The sequence below is a fragment of the Pagrus pagrus genome (genome assembly GCF_965226575.1).
Source record: "Pagrus pagrus genome assembly, chromosome: 18".
Lineage (NCBI taxonomy): Eukaryota > Metazoa > Chordata > Actinopteri > Spariformes > Sparidae > Pagrus > Pagrus pagrus.
The window spans coordinates 20,602,506-20,624,126 of record NC_140202.1 but is presented as its reverse complement, the minus strand read 5'-3'; the positions used below and the strand labels follow the sequence as shown (position 1 = coordinate 20,624,126).

Genomic DNA, 21,621 nt, shown 5'->3' with positions numbered 1-21,621 from the left:
AATAAATGTAAACAATGTGTTTCCGTAGATTTAACACTCCTTTTGAACAGATCCCCTATATTATTTCTTAAATATTAATTAAACTTAATTCAATTCTCATGTAATGTAATGCCTGTAAAGCTTCTCTCCATAGTATTCACAGTTCCTCAGTATTGTATAACAGACCTGTTCTTAGATAGCGATCCCCAGTTGTTTGTGTTCCATAATATCTGTGTTTTTGGAGCGACGTGAAGCAAATGAATTGAATCTACTTGGAAAATCTTACCCTTCCTCCCCCATCTTATCTGCACTAACTGGTATTGTGCGTTTCTCTTTTTTGCTGAGGGCTATAGCCTCAAACAGAGCGCGGCAATATCACTGCATCTTGTCAGTTAGACGCAGTGCCGCTGTGAACTGAGGCAACAATGGTTTCCCTTCATCCACTTTTATTCCTTTTTTCACCCCTCGTCTCTCATCTTATTTCGTGCTCTATGCTTCCTCTCGTCCTGCTCGGATTTAGTCCGTTTCTCTCTGTGTGCCTCTGTCCCTTCACATTTTGTGTCTCTTCTTCCCCTTTGTCTTCCTTTTTCTCTCCTATTTTTGGGTCCTCGTCTGCCCTCTGTCCCTTTTTAACATACTCTCTTTGTGTCCCGGCTGTCTCGCTTTTCTGTGTTCCTCTCGATGTTTCAGTCGCTTTACAGTTGATAAAAGAGGCTTCGCTAAAATAAGAATTATTCAACTTTCAAAGCGTAATTACCTGACACACACTCGTCACTTGCTTGGCTTCGATACACTGAAAACCTAAAGTATGTTTGAATTTAATTATAATAGAAAAAAGGACCATTTCATGCAAGATAACATGCATAATAATATGGTTTCTAACATGTATTCTGTCTGTATATTGAATAGTTGATTTTCCAGACAGAATAATAAAACAGTCACAGACTATACTGGATATTCATGTATAAATAATACTGCTGCTGCTATATCTGCTTCCACTTCTTCTAAAACTACTAATAAGACTGATACTAGCACTTGTACTGCTGCTGTTCTGCCATAAAGCATTTTCATTTGTAAGTAAGGGGTCAGAGGTCAAGGTCAGCCACACAGGAGCAACCTTGGCGCTCCTACTCCTCCTCAAAGACGCCTCTTTTTGTGAACGAGCTCTTTTATATAATAAAAATCGTAATAACCATGACTCGGCTCATTGCTGCAGCGGCGTTCCTTCACTGTGTGTCTCTGTCTGCAGGGTCTGACTCATCTCCATCAGCACAAGGTCATCCACAGAGACATCAAGGGACAGAACGTCCTGCTGACTGAGAACGCAGAGGTCAAACTAGGTCAGTCTGCCATCCAACCCCACTTGACAAAACGGCTTTAGGATTGGGAGGGCAGGAGGAGGTATAAAGTTTCAGATGGCTCAGAGGTGTGTGTGTGTGTTTTCTTTCTTCTTTTATGCTGAATACCAGCCTACTCAACTCTCTGCAGCTCTGCCACTGTTCGTGTTGCAGATTGCTGAAGAAGGAACTCTGTCTCTCTTTTTTTTTTTTTTTTTCCGCTCTCCCCCTAAAACCCAGTGGGGAGGGGATTATAAAGTGTGTGTGTGTGTGTGTGTCTGTTTGTGTGCATGCAAGCTATTGCAGGTTGGGCAATTCGTTCCTGTTTAGAGTCCATTATCGAATTCAGTAAAGCCCACTGGTGTGCTTCCAAATCGGAGCACACACGCTGAAACAAGCACACAGTGAAAAATAATGTTTTGTTTGTGTTTGTGTGTGTGTGTGTGTGTGTGTGTGTGTGGTTGCCCTGCAGTGGACTTTGGTGTTTCGGCCCAGCTGGACAGAACAGTAGGAAGGAGGAACACTTTTATCGGGACGCCATATTGGATGGCACCCGAGGTCATCGCCTGCGACGAGAACCCCGACGCCACGTACGACTTCAAGGTGCTTCAACGTCCTCCTGTCCGCTGAAGATGTCTGTCTGCTGCGTGTTTTTTTCTTTTTATTCATGGACTGTGTCTCTGTCATTACAGAGTGATTTATGGTCGCTGGGAATCACAGCAATAGAGATGGCTGAAGGAGCACCACGTACGTACCCAGTCATTAACCCACACCTCTGCTACACATCATTTCCTAGCGCTACTGCATGAGATTGCTGTAATCAGGAGCCGGATCATTTTTCAGTCGGGGCAAATGCAACTCGTCTGCAGCCATAATTCTAATGAAGGCCAAGGAGCAGAGATAGAATTGGTTGTTTCTTCTTCTCTTTGTTTCTTCCCCTTTTCAGTCATATGATGATTATAATTCTGGTTCAGTGAAAAAAGCAACTTCTGGTGAAAGTCTGCCCGAGCTGCAGTCGGTCCCTGAACACAGTAATCATAAAGGACATCATTTACTTTTATCAAGGTTGTTCAGTTCTTGTTCTTGTCTGGGAAAGTGCAGTGCTGCATTTGGGAAGGAGGCCTCTAACAGGATGAGATTATTTCAGCCTGCATGGACGTAAACACAAAGTAATAGCATTAATTAAGATACCAGCAAATGTTAAAAACACGGCACAGATAAGACAAGCTAAACCTAAACCTGGTGCCTACATTACCCACAATGCAACCCACTGACTGACATGAACGGAGGCAATTTAACAGATTACATGCGGCCTTCCTCTGGAGCCACAAATGGTTGTATACCACTTTTCTCATATACGCAGCTGAACTCCATTAGTGAGATTTATTACCAACAAGACCTAAGTGTGTATGTTTGTTTGTAAAGCTGCTGGATTGTTATCAGTATCGACAGCATGTATTGATCATGTGAGGGCTAACTCCAACTGGCTTTGACTATATGCCACGATAATGTTTAGCGCAATTAGCTGCAAACATTCACCCTAACCCGCCCATTGTCTTGTGCCTGGTTTCTGCCTCTTTAGCGCTGTGCGACATGCACCCGATGAGAGCTCTCTTCCTCATCCCGCGCAACCCCGCCCCCAGACTCAAGTCGAAGAAGTGGTGAGTGTGTATCACTATTCGAAGCGGGATAATCACATCACAGGATTACAGCAGCTGTTTTTCATTTATTCTTTGGTGCGTGTGCGTTTTCAGGTCGAAGAAGTTCCAGTCGTTCATAGAGAGCTGCCTGGTGAAGAGTCACAGCCAGAGACCCAGCACGGAGCAGCTCCTCAAACACCCGTTCATCAGGGACCTGCCCAACGAGAGGCAGGTCCGCATCCAGCTGAAGGACCACATCGACCGCACCAAGAAGAAGAGGGGAGAGAGGGGTGAGGAAGAACACGTGCCGCAGACACACACAATATAGATTCAAACGCAGATGTGCGAGTAGATTCACACCGACGTGGTGTGTGTGGAGAGACACTTTCATTAGGAAGATAAGCCTGATAGATTGCAGCTTATAATTATAGCATTGTATATCACAGAGTTATGTCATATTAGTGGTTCTTGCTGAGTGTTTCATTTCAAAACCTGCTGATAAAACCAAAAGTAACACAATTATTTTCAGTTAACATTATAATCCTTAAAGTGTTTGGCGACACTGATGGTGGGGATGTAACAAGTACAGCAAACAGTGGTTGAACAGCTACTTAAAGGTCCAGATCCAACAAACTGGTGTATCTGTTTTCAGTGCAGCCAAACAAACTCATGCTGTTCTTTATAAATAGGTTATTCAGTGATTGGCCTTTTCACATCACGCAACTAGCAAATATGATCTAATTTAATGCCGCACACAGTTTTGGTATTTGGCAGAGTTGTTGCTAACCTATAAGACAAATAAACTGTGTTTACTGTGACTGTTTCACAATAAAAGCCTACTTGTGTTTTGCCAGTTCAGTGCTTTTAATGTGAAGCATAAGAAATGCTTGGTGTGCTTTTAAGAAAAACTTAACGTTGGATTACATACTTACATCATTTCCAAGCAATCATGCATGTTAACGCAATTCGAATCGGATTTTGAAGCGGACCCCGCCACCACCAATAAAAACTAATATATCCACCTTGTTCCCAACCCTGATGTTACCTACGTGAACTTTGGGTGCAACTTTCTGCGTTTTCCATTGTAACAGGACGCTTGTCCTTGTTCTTAGAGCGATCAGTATGGATCTAGGGGAGCAACTTTATCTTGTGCGGTATGAAAGTGCCGCTGGTGCATCAGTTATTATGATACTTTGTTGCTTACGCTGGAAGTATCACCCATAATCGTTTCCCTAGTAACTATCCCAGTGATCTCCCTGCAAACGCGTGGATAGACGGGTCATAACAGAATCTGTAAATATTGAATAGCCATTGCTGACAACTTCCTTAATCTTAAGGGTGCTAACTTCAAAGTGCAGCAGGCCCACACATGACATTCAGTTTGTGGCTTAAGTGCTCTCATACACACACAAAGAAACACACACACTCATTGCACAAAAATGATGGCCATAAGTGTGAGATGTAGTACTCTTTCAGATGTAGACACAGAGGCAAATTCTCACACACGTGGTGTCACATTCATGCAGCTGGGCAGGAAATAAAAGTGACAGACCTCCATTGCACTGCAGCACGACACACAAACACACACTCAGTCAGGGTGATAGACTGGCACTCGCGCACAGAGCCGCGGCAGTAAGAACCACATTAACCGCTTCAAGAAACAACACGCTGCAGGGCGGACGTCGTGATGATGTATAGAAATGTCTTGTCATTGTAGAGACTCTGGCTTTCTCCAGCTGTCACTTTGTCACATTCAGAGGACAGGTCCGCGTGGATGTGTCTCAGGGAGAGCGAGCCGGGCGGCTTCTGCAACCGTTATGCTTTAAGCCCCGCTTGACTGAAAGAGCTCCGAGCTAATGTTCTCCACCTCGCTACACACAGTAAAATTACAATTTATACTCTTATTTAAAGTGGCCGAAAGAAAGTGCCTTGAAGGGGCGAGAATCCAGGAATGCCAAAATCGTGAGCGGCTTAGTAATGAACAAAAGTAGCTCAAGTGAAAAATGTAAAAAAGTGAAGTGGAATGGCTTTGCTCTCTGCTGGTTATTACCTCGCTCACTTTAGGTTTGTTCTTTTCTTATTCTGACGTTTTCCTCTCTCCGTCAGATGAGACCGAGTACGAGTACAGCGGCAGTGAAGAGGAGGATGAAGAAAGAGACATGGGTGAACCGAGGTCGGTATTCTCACATAACCTACAAATATTAAAACACAAACATCTGACATCTCTTCACGAACTCAAAATCATTTGGTCCCCAGCTCCATCATCAACATACCTGGCGAGTCGACCCTGAGGCGGGACTTCCTGCGCCTCCAGCTGGCCAACAAGGAGCGCTCGGAGGCCCAGCGGCGGCAGCAGCTGGAGCAACAGCAGAATGAGGAGCACAAACGCTTGCTGTTGGCCGAGAGACAGAAACGCATCGAGGAGCAGAAGGAGCAGAGGCGGCGGCTGGAGGAGGTAAGCAGGAAGAGGCTGAGGAAGAAGCATTAACCGTGACCTTTGACCTTGTTGACTGCATTTATAACATGGATATTAATGTCAGATTCCCTTTCCTTTAAACATAAACGTTGTGCTGCTGTGTTAATCAGTTATAAAGATTAGCTAGTTCACTTGTCAGTTAGATACTTCACACCACCCAGCTACTATTATTATTCACTCTTGTTGCCTAATTATAGCTAGAACCCCAGCTAGCTAATATGTCAAGTAAGCAGGTTAAAAGTAAAGATATGTGTTTTTTTCTTCATACCAGTGTCAATAATAAATTGTTCACCATACATACACCATCTACCTGTTCAGCACAACGCTCACACCAAGCAGCCCTGTCCAAATTTACCAGTTAAACCAATTAAACCACGGTGAGTGGGATTAAATGTTTGGCATCTAACCCTGCTCCATTCTGCAGGCTGCAGCCAGGTGCATCGCCTCTGTTTGGCTCTTCACGCTCTCTCCTTTTAAACATCATTTGTCCCAATATGGCAATTTAAAGTCTTTTCAGCAATTGGTAGAGGCTGCTGGAGAGGAGGAGAGCAGAAACACACACACACACTCACAGAGGCAGCCTTTCCCCAGCGTCCTTCTCTTAGTTCCAGAGAGCAGGCTTACAGAAAGAAATCCTTAGCCCATAATCTGCGCGCTCTCTCTGGGTTCCCACTAGGGTTTGCCTCCCAATGCACGGCTAAGCACCATGACTCGACTCAACTAACATGACCCCACCACTCAGGGCCAAGTGTGTGCCCGTGGCTCTGAGTGAGCAAATGCGCTTGTTTCGTTTGTGCAAGTGCGAATGTACTGAATACGTTTGTATCCTGTGTGAACCGGAGACAAAATCTCTGAACAATTTGTGTAAAAAACAGACAAGTCATTGTGTTGCGATTTCTGAGCCTTCTTGTGCTTCCGTTCTTCTCACAGCAGCAGCAGCGAGAGCGTGAGCTGAGGAAACAGCATGAGAGGGAGCAGAGGAGGCGCTACGAGGAAATGGAGCAGCTCCGTAGAGAGGAGGAGAGGAGGCACGCAGAGAGAGAACAGGTTCATACACTTACTGTAGTATAATATTAAGAAAATATTACTGTATGCAGACAGTGTGGTGCCACAGGAGTGTGTAACGCGATGACAAGTCCAAAATCTCTCATTTGCCCTTTAGTTTTCCTTTGTTTTTCCGTTTCCTTTTAAGGCAACATCTCCCCCCGTCTTCCTGACTCACTGTGATTGTACTCGTCTCCTTAAATGACCTCAAAGTCATATTTTCCTCATGTTTTTTTCCCCTTCTTGTCAGGATTTCAGTTTCAGACACTTTTAATCTGATGATACATTGTTTTCCTGCGCTCATGGCTCGGTCCCCTCGTGCAATTCCCCCACTTTCTTCTTCTCAGCTTCTGCCGCCATGTCCATCTTTTGTCAGCCATATTCAGTCAGTTAATCAGATATTGTTGCAACAAAGCGCCACAAAAAGGGTTTTCTTTGGCAGTTAGCCTAAGGCAAATGCACAAATTCCCTGAATTTTTCAAAAGAACAACTGAGTATAGCGGTGCTCAGTGTTCGGATCTTTATCGTCCCACGATTTACAGTAGAGGACACGGGACACTGATCACAACAGCTACAGCAAACATCCGAATGAAAGGGATGTATCTGTTTTTTTAAAAGAATTAAACCATTGTTAAAGTCCCGCTGAGCAGGGCAGTTAAGGGTTTAGTGCAAATTAAGCGCATCAATTGCATTTGGAACAGAGAACAAAGTTAAACCTGCTTTTTTCCCCGGGAGACCTTTATCTTCGTCCGAAAGGGGAAAAGAATGAGTTCCTTGAAGAGCTGGCTTGTCCGTCTAAGATATCTGCTATGTGCAACTTGTTCTGTAGATTTTGTTTTGCATTGAAAAGGTTTGCATACCAAGAAATCAAATAAAAGGTTAAAATGGACTCAATAAAGCAAGAGATTATTGCTTTTGTAAAAGCTGTTCTTTTGTGTCAGTAGTTCCCTTAGGACAAAAATCAAGGCATGCCCGCTACAATATTACCTGCCAATATTATAAGGCACTAACAAATGGCTGGTTTGCCACAAAGGTATGACACTATTGAACAGGTATTTTATGGTCAAAATATCAATGTAAAGAGACTGTCGGGTAGCATAAAAGACTTGGCTTATGTACGTTATACGATTGTTCTGTATCTTTCCCTCTACATCTTTCCTGCTCTCTTTTAACAACTCCTTCCCTTGTCCTCTCGTTGAACTTCCTGCTGCTCTGGTGTGTATTTTCTGTCTGTCCTGGTCCCTCTTTATCGCTCTGTTGCACTCCTCCCACGCTTTTTTCGAATGTTTTGGAAAGATATATTCAAACCTCTTTTTTTTTTTTTTTTTGTCCCTGCCTCTTTGTCACTTTTCCTCTGTAACGCATTACAACTGTTCGAGAACACGGTCTCCTCTTCGCTTCATCTGGCTTCTGAATCTCATCTACTCTCCTTATTCACAGCAAACCTCGGGAGATTATCTTCTCTATTTTTCTTTCCATCTCTGTATTTCCTCTCTCTGTGTCTGTGTTTGGATGTTCAGATTTCCTGATTTTTGTCTCAGTCTATTTCTATCTCCTTGTGCCGACATGCTGCTCAGGAGTATATCCGTAGACAGCTGGAAGAGGAACAGAGGCAGTTAGAGATTCTCCAGCAGCAGCTACTACAGGAACAAGCATTACTGCTGGTAACCAGAGCCCTCCCACGTGCTACTACTGCTCCCCATCTGTGCTGTGTGGCCCCCTATCCCCACTGCATGCACCCGAGTGGCAGTTGTACAGAGGAACTGACTGTGAGGGAGTCCACAGTCTGAGTCACTCAACCTGTTGGCTACAGATCTGAGGAAAAACATGAGGCGGAAACATTGAATCGCTTATCTCTAATGCTTGTGTTGAATTAATTCAGATCGCCGATTGCATGTACAGTACCATTAAGTTGGCTGGATCTCAAAGGATTCCCCACAGGGTGCAGAAAAACTGTTTTGTCAGCCACAATCATGTTGGCCCACACAAAGTGAGAACATCCAAGAGAAAGTAGGACATTGTTTTCCCACACAGGCTTTCTCTCACTGCCCCAGTCTTTCCTTGGGCAACAGTTTTGTGCTTTATCAGTGTCAGGAATTCTCAGTATGTTTTGTAGTATGTGTTCACTAATCCTTGCATCCTATTTGAGGATACATTTATTGAAGGAGAGCCTGCAAGGAAACCTTTTGAGATCCAACCCATGTGAACTCCAGAGACCAAAACCCAAGGATGTGTGGGAAAACTGGCCTCTTCCCCATCACTCCCTCCATCTTCCCTCCCCTCAGTACCCGACTTCCCCTCCCCTGTCTCTTTTGCCAAAGCCTTATGTCCAGTAATGTCCTCGTCTCTTTTACCCACCATCAGCTTTATAATACTGATTATAATTGTGAAAGGTTTATGTTCCATACGTGATCCCAGTTGTGCTCATTTTAGTTCAGTTTTGCATGATTTGTGAATGTGTGACTGGAAACAGGTCTGTCTCTCATCACTCCCTCCCATTCCCGCTCTTCCTCTCTCCCTCCAGGAGTACAAGCGTAAGCAGGTCGAGGAGCAGCGGCAGGCGGAGCGGCTACAGAGGCAGCTCCAGCAGGAGAGAGCCTACCTGGTGTCTCTACAACAGCAGCAGCAGCAGCAGCAACAGCAGCAGCAGCAGGAGGGAAGGCCAGCGGAGAAGAAACCGCTTTACCACTACAAAGATATCATCAATCCTAATGACAAGCCTGCCTGGGCTAAAGAGGTAAGTCACAACATGCATGATGTACAAAGACATGCATGCAATTGTGATTATGTAATGAGTTATTTTCCATAATGTGCATGTGTTGACGATTATCCTGGTAATGTCTTGTAAATCGACCCCTGTTGTGCGTCATACACACCAAGTGGCCTTCTTGTGTTGTTAATTTCTTATTCAGCAGGTCTTACTAGAGGCAGCAGTCCTGTGAGGAAAGTAGAAAATGGAAAGTGGCGAGTCCTCGCCTGTTTAATCCGAAGACGCTTGAGAAATTACGCTGCTGCTCTTTATAATCGCACTGTGATGTCTGCTTTGTGTGTGTTGGTTTTGTTGCTTACCCTCCTCTGACTCTGATTCCTAGGTCCAGAAGCAGCAGCATGTTCAGGGTAACCCACCCCACTCCAAACTACGACATCACCAGTCATTCAACCAACCGGCTTCATCCCCTGGCTCTCACGGCCAACACAGAGCTCAGGCCCCTAGGCGAACCCCATCCCACGGTGCCCAGCTCCTCTCCAACCACCTCCCCCATATCCGTATTTCACTCGACCCCGGAGAACCCCTAGATCCTGGGCTGAAGCAGGAGATAAGTCAGCAAGTCAGAGAGTTTAGGGCTCAGAATCTCAGTCAGAGAGGGCGCAGCCCAGGGCGAGTCCAGAATCAGAACCAGGCTGCTAGCCCAGGGCCAAATAAAGGACCTACTAAGAGTCATAAAGAGCAGTCTAGTCAAGGGCCAGTCAGCCCGTCTAGTCCAGTGCTCAACCCTTATGCTCTGGGGCCCAGTAATCAGCAAGAAAAGTCTAGAGACAGGCCTCTCTCTGCCCCCAATCAGGCAGCCATTCAAGGGCTAATGTCTCCCGACCCACAGCTTAAGGCCCTTCAACCTTATCCTCAGTCCCCAAGACAGGTCCAGGAACCCCAGCCTGGATCCAACCATATCGCCATTCCTGCAGTCAAACTGGTTAGTGACCGTCCTCGCCACAGGTCGCACTCACCTTGCCATAGAATAGATGTAGATGTAGAACCGGAGTATCAGGGAGGGTGGCAGAAAGGGATGAGGACAGCCGTCAGCACTGAGAACCTTGTGTTGCACTCGGACTGGATGGTCACACCATCTGACTCAACTGACCCCCTCTCTCAATCCTTCCCTGCCAGTGCTCTCTACTCCAACCTACCTAGAAAAAGAAACTCCTACTCACCTGCCTACAACATGGGCAACTTTCTTGAAGTCCCTGATAACAGTCGCTCTTGTTTCCTTACTTCTGATACGGACAGAAGAGGAGACAAAGGGGGGCAGAACGCAAGACGAGCTAGTACCTCTATGATTGACCTTTTTGCCTCTGCCCCGGAAGACATATTCAGACGGAGCCTGAACCAGAATTCCTCTCACTGCTTGCTACCCGGCTCTCCATCCTCTCCACTTCCTTGGTTGGCCCTATCTCCACGCACCTCTCCACAACACTCCCCGTCTTACTCCCCCTTATCCACAAGCCCAAGCTCCAGCTTTTCCCCTCCATTCTCTCCTGAGATCTTTGTGACCAACATGGACGACAGAACCCTTTGTCCTTTCCGCAATCACCCCAACTTGAACAACACTGGAACCATCCACCTCATCTCACCTGCCTCTACCCCTCACTGCTCCCCGTATGGCTCTCCCTTTGGATCCCAGTCCTGTATCAGATCTGTTGGAGCAGAGTGCTAGACCCCTGTCCAAAACACACATGTATAGGAACACACTCACATTTTTGTACTTATATATTTGTGACTGAAATAATGCATTCCCCAGCCCCAAATCCTTACGGTAACCATTATGTCTACATGCTGAACTTCATACAAGGGCGCCCACACTACCAGAAAGTAAACCTGGAAGCAAGAAAGCTTATTTGGTGTATGCACCATGCAAGCAGTTCTCATTGGATTGAATAGGCGGCACCTTTGCCTCCGGTGTCAAGTTTTTTTGATTTGTTGAACCCTGTGTTGCCTTTAGTACTGGCTGATACAACATTAAGGTTTACTTCCGCATCTCCAAATTTAAACGCTTACTTGATATATGATGAACTGATGAAGATACAATCGTAAAAATACCCCAATCTGATCTTTAAATATTGAGTTGTAGCCCAAATAAGTGTTCTCACATGGTCACAAAATAAAACATCTACTACCTCTTTAACAAAACCATTCCCTAAGCTCAACCCTAAAACCAAGTCTTGGCTCTCAAAGCAGCCCCACATTAGTCCTCACAAAGATATAAGTACAAGAGCATACATACTCTGATAACATATATTCTTACATACAGTACAAACACACAATGAACAATACAGATCTGTGTATATATTAACATTTATCTTTTGATAATGAAGTTTATAAACCTGCAGTTTTTTATACTCGCAATATTCTCCACTGGGACTGAGATCCAGACGAGAGGCGCCGATATTCTGGGACAGTCTCTAATATCACTCTGAACCATTGGTAGGTTCGTAAACCACAGCCCAACCCCAACCCCAACCCCAATCCCAACCCCCAACCCTGCCAGCCACCTTGTTACCCAAAAAGCACCATGGCAAGCCCCCCCCCCCCCCCCTTCTAGACACGCCGGTGTCGCTGTCATCAGGAAAACCCACCCATCCCAACTCCTTTTTAGGTCAGTCAACAAATCTCGGCTTGGTGATGGGTGCTGGCCAAGTGGTGATGGTTGGATCGTTCTAACAACCCTGAAACCTCAGAGGATGCCCTATATACTCCATCTGCTCTCCTTTCTTATCTTTCTCTGTCTTCTTTCTTAGTGTAGATGCGGCAGTGATCACAACTAACTAACAAATGCTTTGTGTTTTCTCCACCACAGAAGAAAAAGCTTTTGGGTAGTTGGCTGGAGGCACTGTAGACCGTACAAATAGTGGACGGAGCTTCTGGGTCTGAAAAGTGAAGCCAATAGAGAAGTTCCTAAATTATAATAAAATTATGATCTCATGTAGAGTTAAATAGACGAAAAAGCATGGTATGCTTTAGCGTGTGGCTACCTTGTGATTGATAAGTTGCTGCCACCTACCTAGTGTCACTTCTGGCTCCACAAACCCATAATGACGACGGCCGTAAATGCCAAACTTGGGGGTTTTAAAAAGGTAGTCCACAAACTAACGAGTGACACAGAAAGTAAAGATTTAAGCAGCACTACCCAAAAGGTTTTTCTTCTGTAAAGGACTCTTCTTGTAGTAATCTCTCTTTCTCTTAGGTGAATTGATGATCATTTTAACCTCGATCGCCCGCTGCCTTCACAGACCAAACTCGCCTTCGATCACAGCAGTGCTTCTCCTGAACCGCTACATGTGTCTTTTCCATTTGTTGTCCGTACCGAGCTTCATCAGTAGTTGCATTTCTTTCCAAGTGAACAACCGACAACATATTTGGGACGTTTTCTGCCGCCATGTACTGTGTGTCATAGTTACCTTGGTGTAGTTGACTCCCTTGCAGGCAACTAACAAAGATTTGAGGAATGACACAGTATTGCATAGTTGTTCCGACCCAGGTCATAATCTTGAATAATCCGACTAGATTATAAGCTCATGTGGAATTACTGAAAGCCTCCGAAGGGGATGCTTATCATTACACATGCATGTTTACCTGTGGGCTATTGACACTATGCTCTGCTGAGCCATGACTCAACCCTCCATCAACCGTTGAGTAGATTGTTTAGAGTGGAAAAGTGTGATTTGGACAGTTGGGAGCATTCCTCGGAGCCTTCTCTCACTGCACAGCAGATAATCTGATAATCTGATTACATTGGCAAGAGGAGCTTTCTGCCTTCCTCACTCAGATATTTGGTGCTCGTTAGCACCAACGCGCACGCGCACTCCCACAAGTCGGTGGAAACAGTCACTCAAGCTCGTATTTTCACTAACAATCAAACATGCATTCAAATGTGTGCACTCGCTGCCTTGGCATGTAGTGGACTCACTACATTTTGGTTTGAATGTGGTGTCTTTTGAAGAAGATAAGGGAGTAATTCTTGACCTTTTCCCAAAGCCATCAGACATTCTTACTCCTCAGCTGTATGTGGGACAAGAAGATAAGCATAGACAAACAAGTAGATGGGGTGAGCAAGGACACAAATGTTCCTTTGAGGGTTTCTGTGGAAGTCTGGCTGCGCTTCAGCTGCTTATTTTTTTAAGAAAGGGGCAGTTAAGACAGGTTGCAACAAGAAAACAGACTTACTGAATCTGTTGGAGCAGATTCTTTCATGAGTCATGAATGTCACGGCTGATGATAAGATTATCTGGTGGCTAATAGAGGTGCATGTGGTGGAACGATACCTGCAGTAGGTTGATCGTGGTGATTGGTTGTTGTGCCGCGTGACGGGCTGTGAGTGACAGTGGTATGTGACCTGTCCCAGGTGGAGGAGCGATCTAAGCTGAACAGACAGAGCTCCCCAGCGCTGCAGCACAAAGTGTCCAACCGCATCTCCGACCCCTCCCTCCCTCCCCGCTCCGAGTCCTTCAGCAGCGGGGGCATGCAGCCCGCCCGCACCCCACCCATCCACCGCTCCATCGAACCACAGGTGTGTGTGTGTGTGTGCACTTGCGAAAGAAGGCATGTGAATGTTTTGTGTTTCCTAGTGAAGAGTATATCTGTTCAAATAATCACAAAACCTCTTTGCTCCTTATACCACGAACTCCTTTTAAAGTTCATGTCTGCATATAGATCAATCTCTCTTTTTCACATCTGTCTCCCATCTTTCCCTTTTCTACCTGTATGTTTTCTTCATCTCTCTCTCCCTCTCTCCATCTGTCTCTCTCTCCCTTTGTCTTTCTCTCTCTGTCCCTCCTCCAGATGGCTCACCTGGTCCCAGTGAAGACCCACTCCAGCTCCATGTCTGGCTCTCAGTCTCTGCAGGACCAGACGGGTTCAGCTCTGAGTGAGGGCGTCAGCGCAGGCTCCCCCAGGCCTGAGATGCCCCGGCAGAACTCAGATCCCACTTCTGACACCCCCGGACCCCCGATGCGCATCGCAGGCAGAGAGGAACGGGATCGGGAACGGGAAAGAGACAGAGACCGGGACAGGACTGCCTGGCTGAGAGAGGAGGACATCCCACCTAAGGTCAGCGACTCACGATTATGAGGGAAGACGGGCACTAATGATGTGTTTGCTGTAGTGAATTTTATGTTAATTGTTAGTTTTCCTCTCCTTTTATAAATGTTTGTGAACTTGTTTAGTGTAGTGGATCTTAAAACACGCTCTTTGCATCAAGTTCATCAAGATAAACACAAACCTCATCATGCCGATCAGCTGAATCGTTCTCATTTTTTGGGTCACAAAGTGACTGCCCAGCCCTTTGTCAAGTGAGACAGCTGAACTGATGTTGAAACCAGAGTGCAACAATTGGCTGTTTCGCAAGGTTTAATCAGCTTTTGCAGAACTTGAAAAACATGAGCCGTCTGGCTTAAGCTGTTGACTTTGATACAAGAAAATGTAGAACATGACGTGAGACCTGTCGTTTGCTTTGTTTTAATGACACTTGTTGGCATTGTTAGCCAGGACAGGTGCACTACTACAAGCCACTCAACGTTACTCACAAGCAGGATTTACAGCACCACCACCCACGCTATAATGTGCCAGACTTTTTATATAAGCTGTGACAGCAAGGCTTGTATTGTTGTCACCCTGTGAGTCTGTGTGTGTGTGTCATCGTGGTAAAATGTGGTCCTGGAGACACCCTACTACAGAAGTGGTTTTGAGCAGCCAGGTGTTTATATGTTTGTCTGCGGGCGGATTTTGTCACCGCGATTTTGGCACCTGCTTTCCAGTTAAGTAATTGAGATCAGGGTGTCGGCTGATTTTCATGGTGGATGTGGTCTGAGCGAGGGCACAGGACGTAGGGGGGATAGAAAGTAGGACAGGGGGTTTCCCACTATACACCCTTGGCATACATTTGTTTCAAGTGGCGTTTCGCTGTAGCTCAGTGTCAATTATTAATGGCCACTTTAATACATCAGGTTCAACTAGAGACAATCTCGCGATGTTTAATATTGCACATTCCTCATATCAAATGTGTGAATATTTCAGCAAAATACACATACATAAGTAGTTTTTTGGGTCTTTATTTTTTTTATTTTTTTCCCCATTTTTTTTACCATACCACCATACATCTTTATTAATGATATGTTATATAAGAAACGTTTTTTAAACGAGATTAAAAGACAAGCTATTCCAGCAGTGCTGACCTTCTGTCTGTGTGCATTTTTGTGTGTCCAGGTCCCCCAGAGGACGACTTCCATCTCCCCAGCCTTGGTCAGGAAGAACTCCCCCAATGGAGGAGTGGGTCTGGGCCCTCGCACAGGTTCTCAGCTCATACGCGCCAGGTAAAGCTCCCAAATCAAAGCTTCAAGACACTGCTGATCACATTTATGCAGACCGGTTTGATATATACATATTTTCTTCCATTATTAATATTTATCAGGCGTAATTCTCTCGGGATTTTAAAATAGATGTCTTGTATATACGGCAGCACTTTTTGTAATGGCATTAAATCATGTTTTAAGATATATGATACAAATGCAAATCAATAGGATTAATAATCAGCACTGCAGGAGCTGCCTTAGATGATCTAAAGTATATAAAATCATCGCACTTCTACGGTGCATACATCTGTTTTACACAATAATTTTTTTGCATAATTTTAAAGAATTAAGAAATGAGTGATGAACATTTTCCTCCCGTTTCAGTAACCCAGACCTGCGGCGCTCGGAGCTCTCTCTGGACGCCATGCTGCAACGAACTTCCTCCAACTCGTCATCCTCCTCCTCCCCTTCATCTCAGGGAGGCTCGGCCGAGAGGAGAGGTACAAAGACGCACACACAGGCACGCACACTGAAACGAAAACTGACAAACGGACACGCTTGCATCCCAAACGATTAAAATCCGGTGCATGTGCTCGCTCTTGTAAAACATGCAAATGCGGACACGGAAGGAAAAGGCGCAAACGTCCACGTGCGCTCACAGGGCTGCGGAGAGTTTCAGAGGCCATCAGCGGGACTTTGTCAGTCGCAGTTCTGCTCTGATCAACCTGTCTGATGTGCCCTGTTACCCTCAGCCTCCAAAGAGATAGAGGGGAGGAAATGAGAGAGGGTGATAGAAAGAGGCGTACGGGGATGTGTCAAACAACAGGCCAGGGGGATATCTAAGATATGCATGGATCTCCCCTTGACAAACACATGGCAGAGAGAGAGAAAGGTTGAAGTGTGGTGGGATCAGTTTTCCTTCGTGTTTGTTGGACGTTATTAGCATTTTGCAGCCGGGGTTGACAGTAAATATGGCAGAAATGTAAAACAGGACACAGATAATATCAAGATAGGGAACTAAAGGTGATGAAATAGGTTGTAGGATGCTTATTTGTGTGTGTGCGGCTCAAAGGTGTAATTACTTCCATGTTCCGATCAGGTCAAACCAAGCAGGAAGGATCCCCTCCAGGAGCCAATCAGGAGGCAAAGCCCAAGCAGGAGGAGGGCCGTGAATCAGCCAGACCCAGCAGACCTGCTGTGAGTCACACAAGGCAGACACACACTCACATTCACTTTCGATCACAGAAATCTCCTCCGTGGGAATCTTCTACAGGCCTCTTCTCCTTTTTCCTGCTATTCATCTGGTTCTTCGTTTCTTTCTCTGCCTCCTTCTCTTTGTCCTTTCATTCTTCAGAGCTATAAGAAAGCCATAGATGAGGTTAGTGACACTCGAGTCCCCCCTTATTTTATCCCGGTTTTCCTTTGCCTCGATCTTCGGAGCCCCCTTTTTTTCCCCTCGCATGGTGGAGCTTCACAAGAAGATGACGTTTCTTTTCTTTTCGCTTTCAAATATCAGGGTGTAATGGCGATGGCGGTGCATGTGTGCTTCTACACACATACCTGAGAGAATGTATGTGGATGCGTGCTTGTGCGTGTGTGCGCGCGCTTGCATGTGTCAAGTTTGTGTGTGCGTGTGTGTGTCTGGGCGTGAGTAACCTGAAGTGCCAAGCACCTGAACAGTCTCTGAAACTCTTTTCCTGTTTCTCTATTGTCACGATTACTGGTCAGGAGGAGCTGGTAAGCCCACCGTGTATGGCGGTCCCACCCCCGTCTGCATGATTTGGTCTGCTCCATCCGATGGGTTGAATGGGGAGGGGAGAACCACGGACCAGTTGGCATGGGGGTGATTGGTAGAAGGGGTGCAGACTGTTGCTGCCCTCCAGTAGAACACCCAGCCTGATTATCTGTCCTCTCTCTTCTTCTCTGTCTTCACAACGTTAATGAATTGCTCGTGAGCTGTTAAAAGTGCTGATCTGTGATCACTTTTTATGTCACAAAGTAAACATTATAATGTGGCGAAGCTGGAAAAACGTGGTCTCAGATAAGCACTCTTGTCACAGGACACCTCTGTTTAGAAAGCCCCGGATGTTTGTTTGACAACAAGCCAGTTGTCCTCTTGTCACGATGCTGATGGTTCGTCCCACTCTTTGCCCCACTATGCTCCCCTCTTCCTTGTATGTGATTTGGACTTTCACTCCTCAGGTTCTGAGACTGATGGTACAGAACTGACTTGACTTCTTTCTCCTCTTCTTTTTTCTCCATAGGACCTAAGTGCATTGGCCAAGGAGCTCAGAGAACTGAGGGTGGAGGAGGGCAGCAGACCTCCAGTCAAGGTACAAGGACTTTTACCAAAGGGATGATGATGATGATGATGATGATGATGATGATGAGTAAAAAGATATATTTATTTTTATTGTAGTCTTTGTTAGAAGGTGAAAGGGTAAGATGACAGATGAAAAATAAAACAGAAACACTTGTGATCTGGTCATTTACAATACAAATAAATTAAATAAATAAAGCAAATTTAGAAAAACAATATATTCAACTGTGACTTGCTGTATATCACTTTCTGCACTTTGCAGTCTACTTCCTTGCCTCTGTAGGCACATTACACTCTGTACTTGTTGTGTTACTGCTGTCTGATTATGATCAGCAGAATAGCATGAAACCAGCAACAGGAATATATTTTGAGTTTCCTGTGTGAACGCATCGCGATACAAACAAACCAAAGTGGTGAAAACATTGCTCTACAACACTACGAGCTGTCAAAAAACTCCACAGTGTAACCTGTAATTTAAATAACTCCACATATTCAACATTGATTCTGACCAATTCCATTTCTTTTGTCTGTCTTTGCTTCTTGCCTCCTCATAAAGGTGACGGACTACTCGTCTTCCAGTGAAGATTCAGAGAGCAGCGATGAGGATGGGGAGACGGTGGGACACGATGGGACTGTTGCTGTTAGCGACATCCCCCGCATCATGTAAGTTGTCCCCTCTGCTTTTGTTTTGCCCTCTCACTCTCTTGTTTTTTTGTTTTTTTTTCAAGCTGGACTTGTCAGTTCCCATTTGTGTTGAGTTATGCATGTCTTTGGAATATGCGCCATGCCAGTAGCTTGTCAGTATAGTTTTGGGAGAATTGCTTTGTAAATAATCGGGTGTGTGTGTGTGTGTGTGTGTGTGTGTGTGTGTGTGTGTGTGTGTGTGTTGCAGGCCAGCAGTGCAGAGCAGTGGTGAGTCGTATGGAGGGCTGACAGAGGACTCTCTGGGAGAAGCCTATAATAGCTCCAAGGACGGGACTCTCGTGATGAGAGAGGTGATGAATGCGCGCGCGCACACACACACACACACACACACACACACACACACACACACACACACACACACACACACACACACACCAGAGAATAAACTGTGTTTATATTTTACCATCACACTGGGCTCATTTTTGCTTCTCTATCACCACTTTATCCTCGCTTTCCTGTAAACTGCTAACAGTCCTTTTGTTTTTCCAACTCTCTTTTTTTGTTTGTTTTCTGTCTCTCAGGCGGAGGAGAGGAGGAGAGGCGGTCACACCGAGAGCAACGGGTTCGGGAATCACAGTAACCATGGTAACCTCCCTGACCTGGTGCAGCAGAGCAACTCCCCCTCAGCCACACCCACCACAGCCCTGCAGGAACTCAGTGACATGGCTGAGGTCAGGCACAAACACATCCCCGAATACGTGCTGCAAAAAAAAAACGCAGGGTTAAACAAATGTGGTAGTATTAAAGGGGCTCTATGTAACAGTTTACTTTGTATTAATCACTTTTTTATTGGCCATATGTGAGCGAATTGTAAGGTGATGTGAATACGTGTATACAAGCCTGTGGATGTTTTGTTTAAGTTGTTTTATGCTGCTGGACTGTGGATTTCTTCATGAAGGACTCGGATGGTTTAAGAAATGGAGTCCGCTAACACAAACTAGCATCTGGCTTGCCGCACAACACAGTTCCACAGAGACCCTTTAAAAATCAATAATTAATTATCAAAATTAGTATAAATGAATCCAGCACTGGTCAAATAAAATAATTGCATCACAGTATATTTTTAGTTTTGTAAAAAACAAAAATACTTACTCGCTGTTTTCTGTCCTGCAGTTCGGTGTGGGCGGGTCTAAAGCGTCCTTCACCCCATTTGTTGATCCTCGTGTCTATCAAACCTCCCCAGGTGAAACCGATGATGAAAACTCAGCTGCAGGTAAGGAAAGCATCGGAAAGATTTTTTTGGGTTATTTCTTGTGAATCATTCAATGACGTTTGTCTCCAAGACGGACAAATTTGCTGTTTAGTTTTTCACCTGCAATGTCTGCGCAGCTCAAAATCAAAATAACTTTGTGTCTCCTTCTTTATTCTCTTCTGTGCTATCCCAGCCATGTTTGCTAATGAGCTGCTGAGGCAGGAGCAGGCCAGACTAAACGAAGCCAGAAAGATCTCCGTGGTCAACGTCAACCCGACCAACATCAGGCCCCACAGCGACACACCAGAGATCCGCAAATACAAGAAACGCTTCAACTCTGAGATCCTGTGTGCAGCACTCTGGGGTGAGAGGGGGACGTTCATCAACTGTCCTGAACACCATGATCCCTCTCTCTGTGTATCTGACTCTATATGTGTGTGTGTTCAGGTGTGAACCTGCTGGTGGGGACAGAGAATGGCCTTATGCTGCTCGACCGAAGTGGACAAGGAAAAGTCTACAACCTGATCACCAGACGGCGCTTCCTGCAGATGGATGTGCTGGAGGGGCTCAATGTGCTGGTCACCATATCTGGTAGGTCGAACACAGACACTGCATTTACATCTCAGATATGCCCAGTTAAGAAGGTCCTGATGATAAAGTCTGCGATAAGCAATCATCCATAGTATATATATCTATCAAATTCAAATAAACTTGAATTGTAGAAAGTTAAACACAAGACTTGTTAAAAGTAAATATATAATTTCAAGAGTAGTAATAAAAGAAAAATTGCCTGAGTCATCTACAGTATGTCAGTCACGATACCTAAATAATGTGCCATTGTGTGCTGGTCACAGCGGAGGAGGTTTCTAAAATATTTTGGGATTTTATTAGGCTGGGAACGAGACGGATCAGCAAACTCATGTCGTATTTGCACAATTGGTCTGGTGATGCCTGGCTAGGATTTTATCGCTTCTTTCCAGTAAATTTAATCTCGTTTGTCTGCCTCCTCTTTGTCCCATCCCTCTCAGGGAAGAAGAATAAGTTGCGTGTCTACTACTTGTCCTGGCTGAGGAACAGAATATTACACAACGACCCGGAAGTAGAGAAGAAGCAGGGTTGGATTACAGTTGGAGAGCTGGAAGGCTGTGTGCATTATAAAGTTGGTAAGTAAGGATCTGCATGTGTGGTTCTGTGTGTGTGTGTATATATACTGAACATTAATGCATTGACGCTGACTTGTACAAACATGTAGGTAATGTGAGGCGCCATCATCTAACACAGTTGGGTTAGTAAGGGAAAAAGTAAGATCAACAGAGAAAACAAAACACTCCGTGGTAAATCATCTGATCCACTTCCTTCATACGTATGTGGTTGTTGTTGCCGTTGCGTCAAACCATAATTAGAGATGTCTGATTTTTGTCTAATTTAATTGACTTTAGCCTGGCTCGTAGCTCTTAACTAGCTCTTCACATAAAACCCAAGGCCCCCACCTAGATGGCGCCTTCAAATGAGTAAATGAATTGCGATCACATGCGCAGAGGCTGATATTTAGGCCAGAGTGATCTGTGATGTTCTTTAAATAGAAACAAATGAAGTTTGATATGCAAGTTTTTGGCTCACTGGTTGTCTCACTACATTTCAACAGGAAAGGAGCAGCCACACTATTAACACACATACCTAGAAGTAAAATATTATACTGCTGGCTGTGAAATTTCAAAATAAAGCAGCTTTGTGTTTATGTATTTTATTTTTGCTACCAGTAACTCAGATTAAGTACCAGTTGGATTGCCTCATGTTGTTAAGGGAAGTTGCTGTAGATCCCAAAACATGGACTTTTATTCTTTTCAGTTCTACTAAAGCAGAAT

General features: G+C 45.0%; 1 protein-coding gene across 12 annotated transcripts in view; it reads left to right on the top strand.

The window, feature by feature from the left end:
* LOC311274167 (traf2 and NCK-interacting protein kinase-like) overlaps positions 1-21,621 on the top strand; it is a 65,862-nt gene that overhangs the window by 35,979 nt on the left and 8,262 nt on the right. For 2 of the 12 annotated variants that reach the window (XM_084381607.1, XM_084381603.1), the window contains exons 6-30: positions 1,229-1,319; positions 1,789-1,919; positions 2,009-2,063; positions 2,899-2,977; positions 3,071-3,246; positions 5,063-5,129; positions 5,213-5,411; positions 6,363-6,479; positions 8,054-8,140; positions 9,001-9,213; positions 9,569-10,168; positions 13,595-13,759; positions 14,032-14,298; positions 15,454-15,560; positions 15,924-16,039; positions 16,639-16,736; positions 16,894-16,917; positions 17,804-17,872; positions 18,416-18,522; positions 18,752-18,854; positions 19,086-19,235; positions 19,678-19,777; positions 19,950-20,120; positions 20,204-20,347; positions 20,785-20,919. In XM_084381607.1, coding sequence (XP_084237733.1) covers positions 1,229-1,319; positions 1,789-1,919; positions 2,009-2,063; positions 2,899-2,977; positions 3,071-3,246; positions 5,063-5,129; positions 5,213-5,411; positions 6,363-6,479; positions 8,054-8,140; positions 9,001-9,213; positions 9,569-10,168; positions 13,595-13,759; positions 14,032-14,298; positions 15,454-15,560; positions 15,924-16,039; positions 16,639-16,736; positions 16,894-16,917; positions 17,804-17,872; positions 18,416-18,522; positions 18,752-18,854; positions 19,086-19,235; positions 19,678-19,777; positions 19,950-20,120; positions 20,204-20,347; positions 20,785-20,919 — 3,571 coding nt within the window. The remainder of the gene's footprint in view (positions 1-1,228; positions 1,320-1,788; positions 1,920-2,008; positions 2,064-2,898; positions 2,978-3,070; positions 3,247-5,062; positions 5,130-5,212; positions 5,412-6,362; positions 6,480-8,053; positions 8,141-9,000; positions 9,214-9,568; positions 10,169-13,594; positions 13,760-14,031; positions 14,299-15,453; positions 15,561-15,923; positions 16,040-16,638; positions 16,737-16,893; positions 16,918-17,803; positions 17,873-18,415; positions 18,523-18,751; positions 18,855-19,085; positions 19,236-19,677; positions 19,778-19,949; positions 20,121-20,203; positions 20,348-20,784; positions 20,920-21,621) is intronic. The other 10 variants (XM_084381604.1, XM_084381611.1, XM_084381609.1 and 7 more) reach the window with 7 other exon arrangements.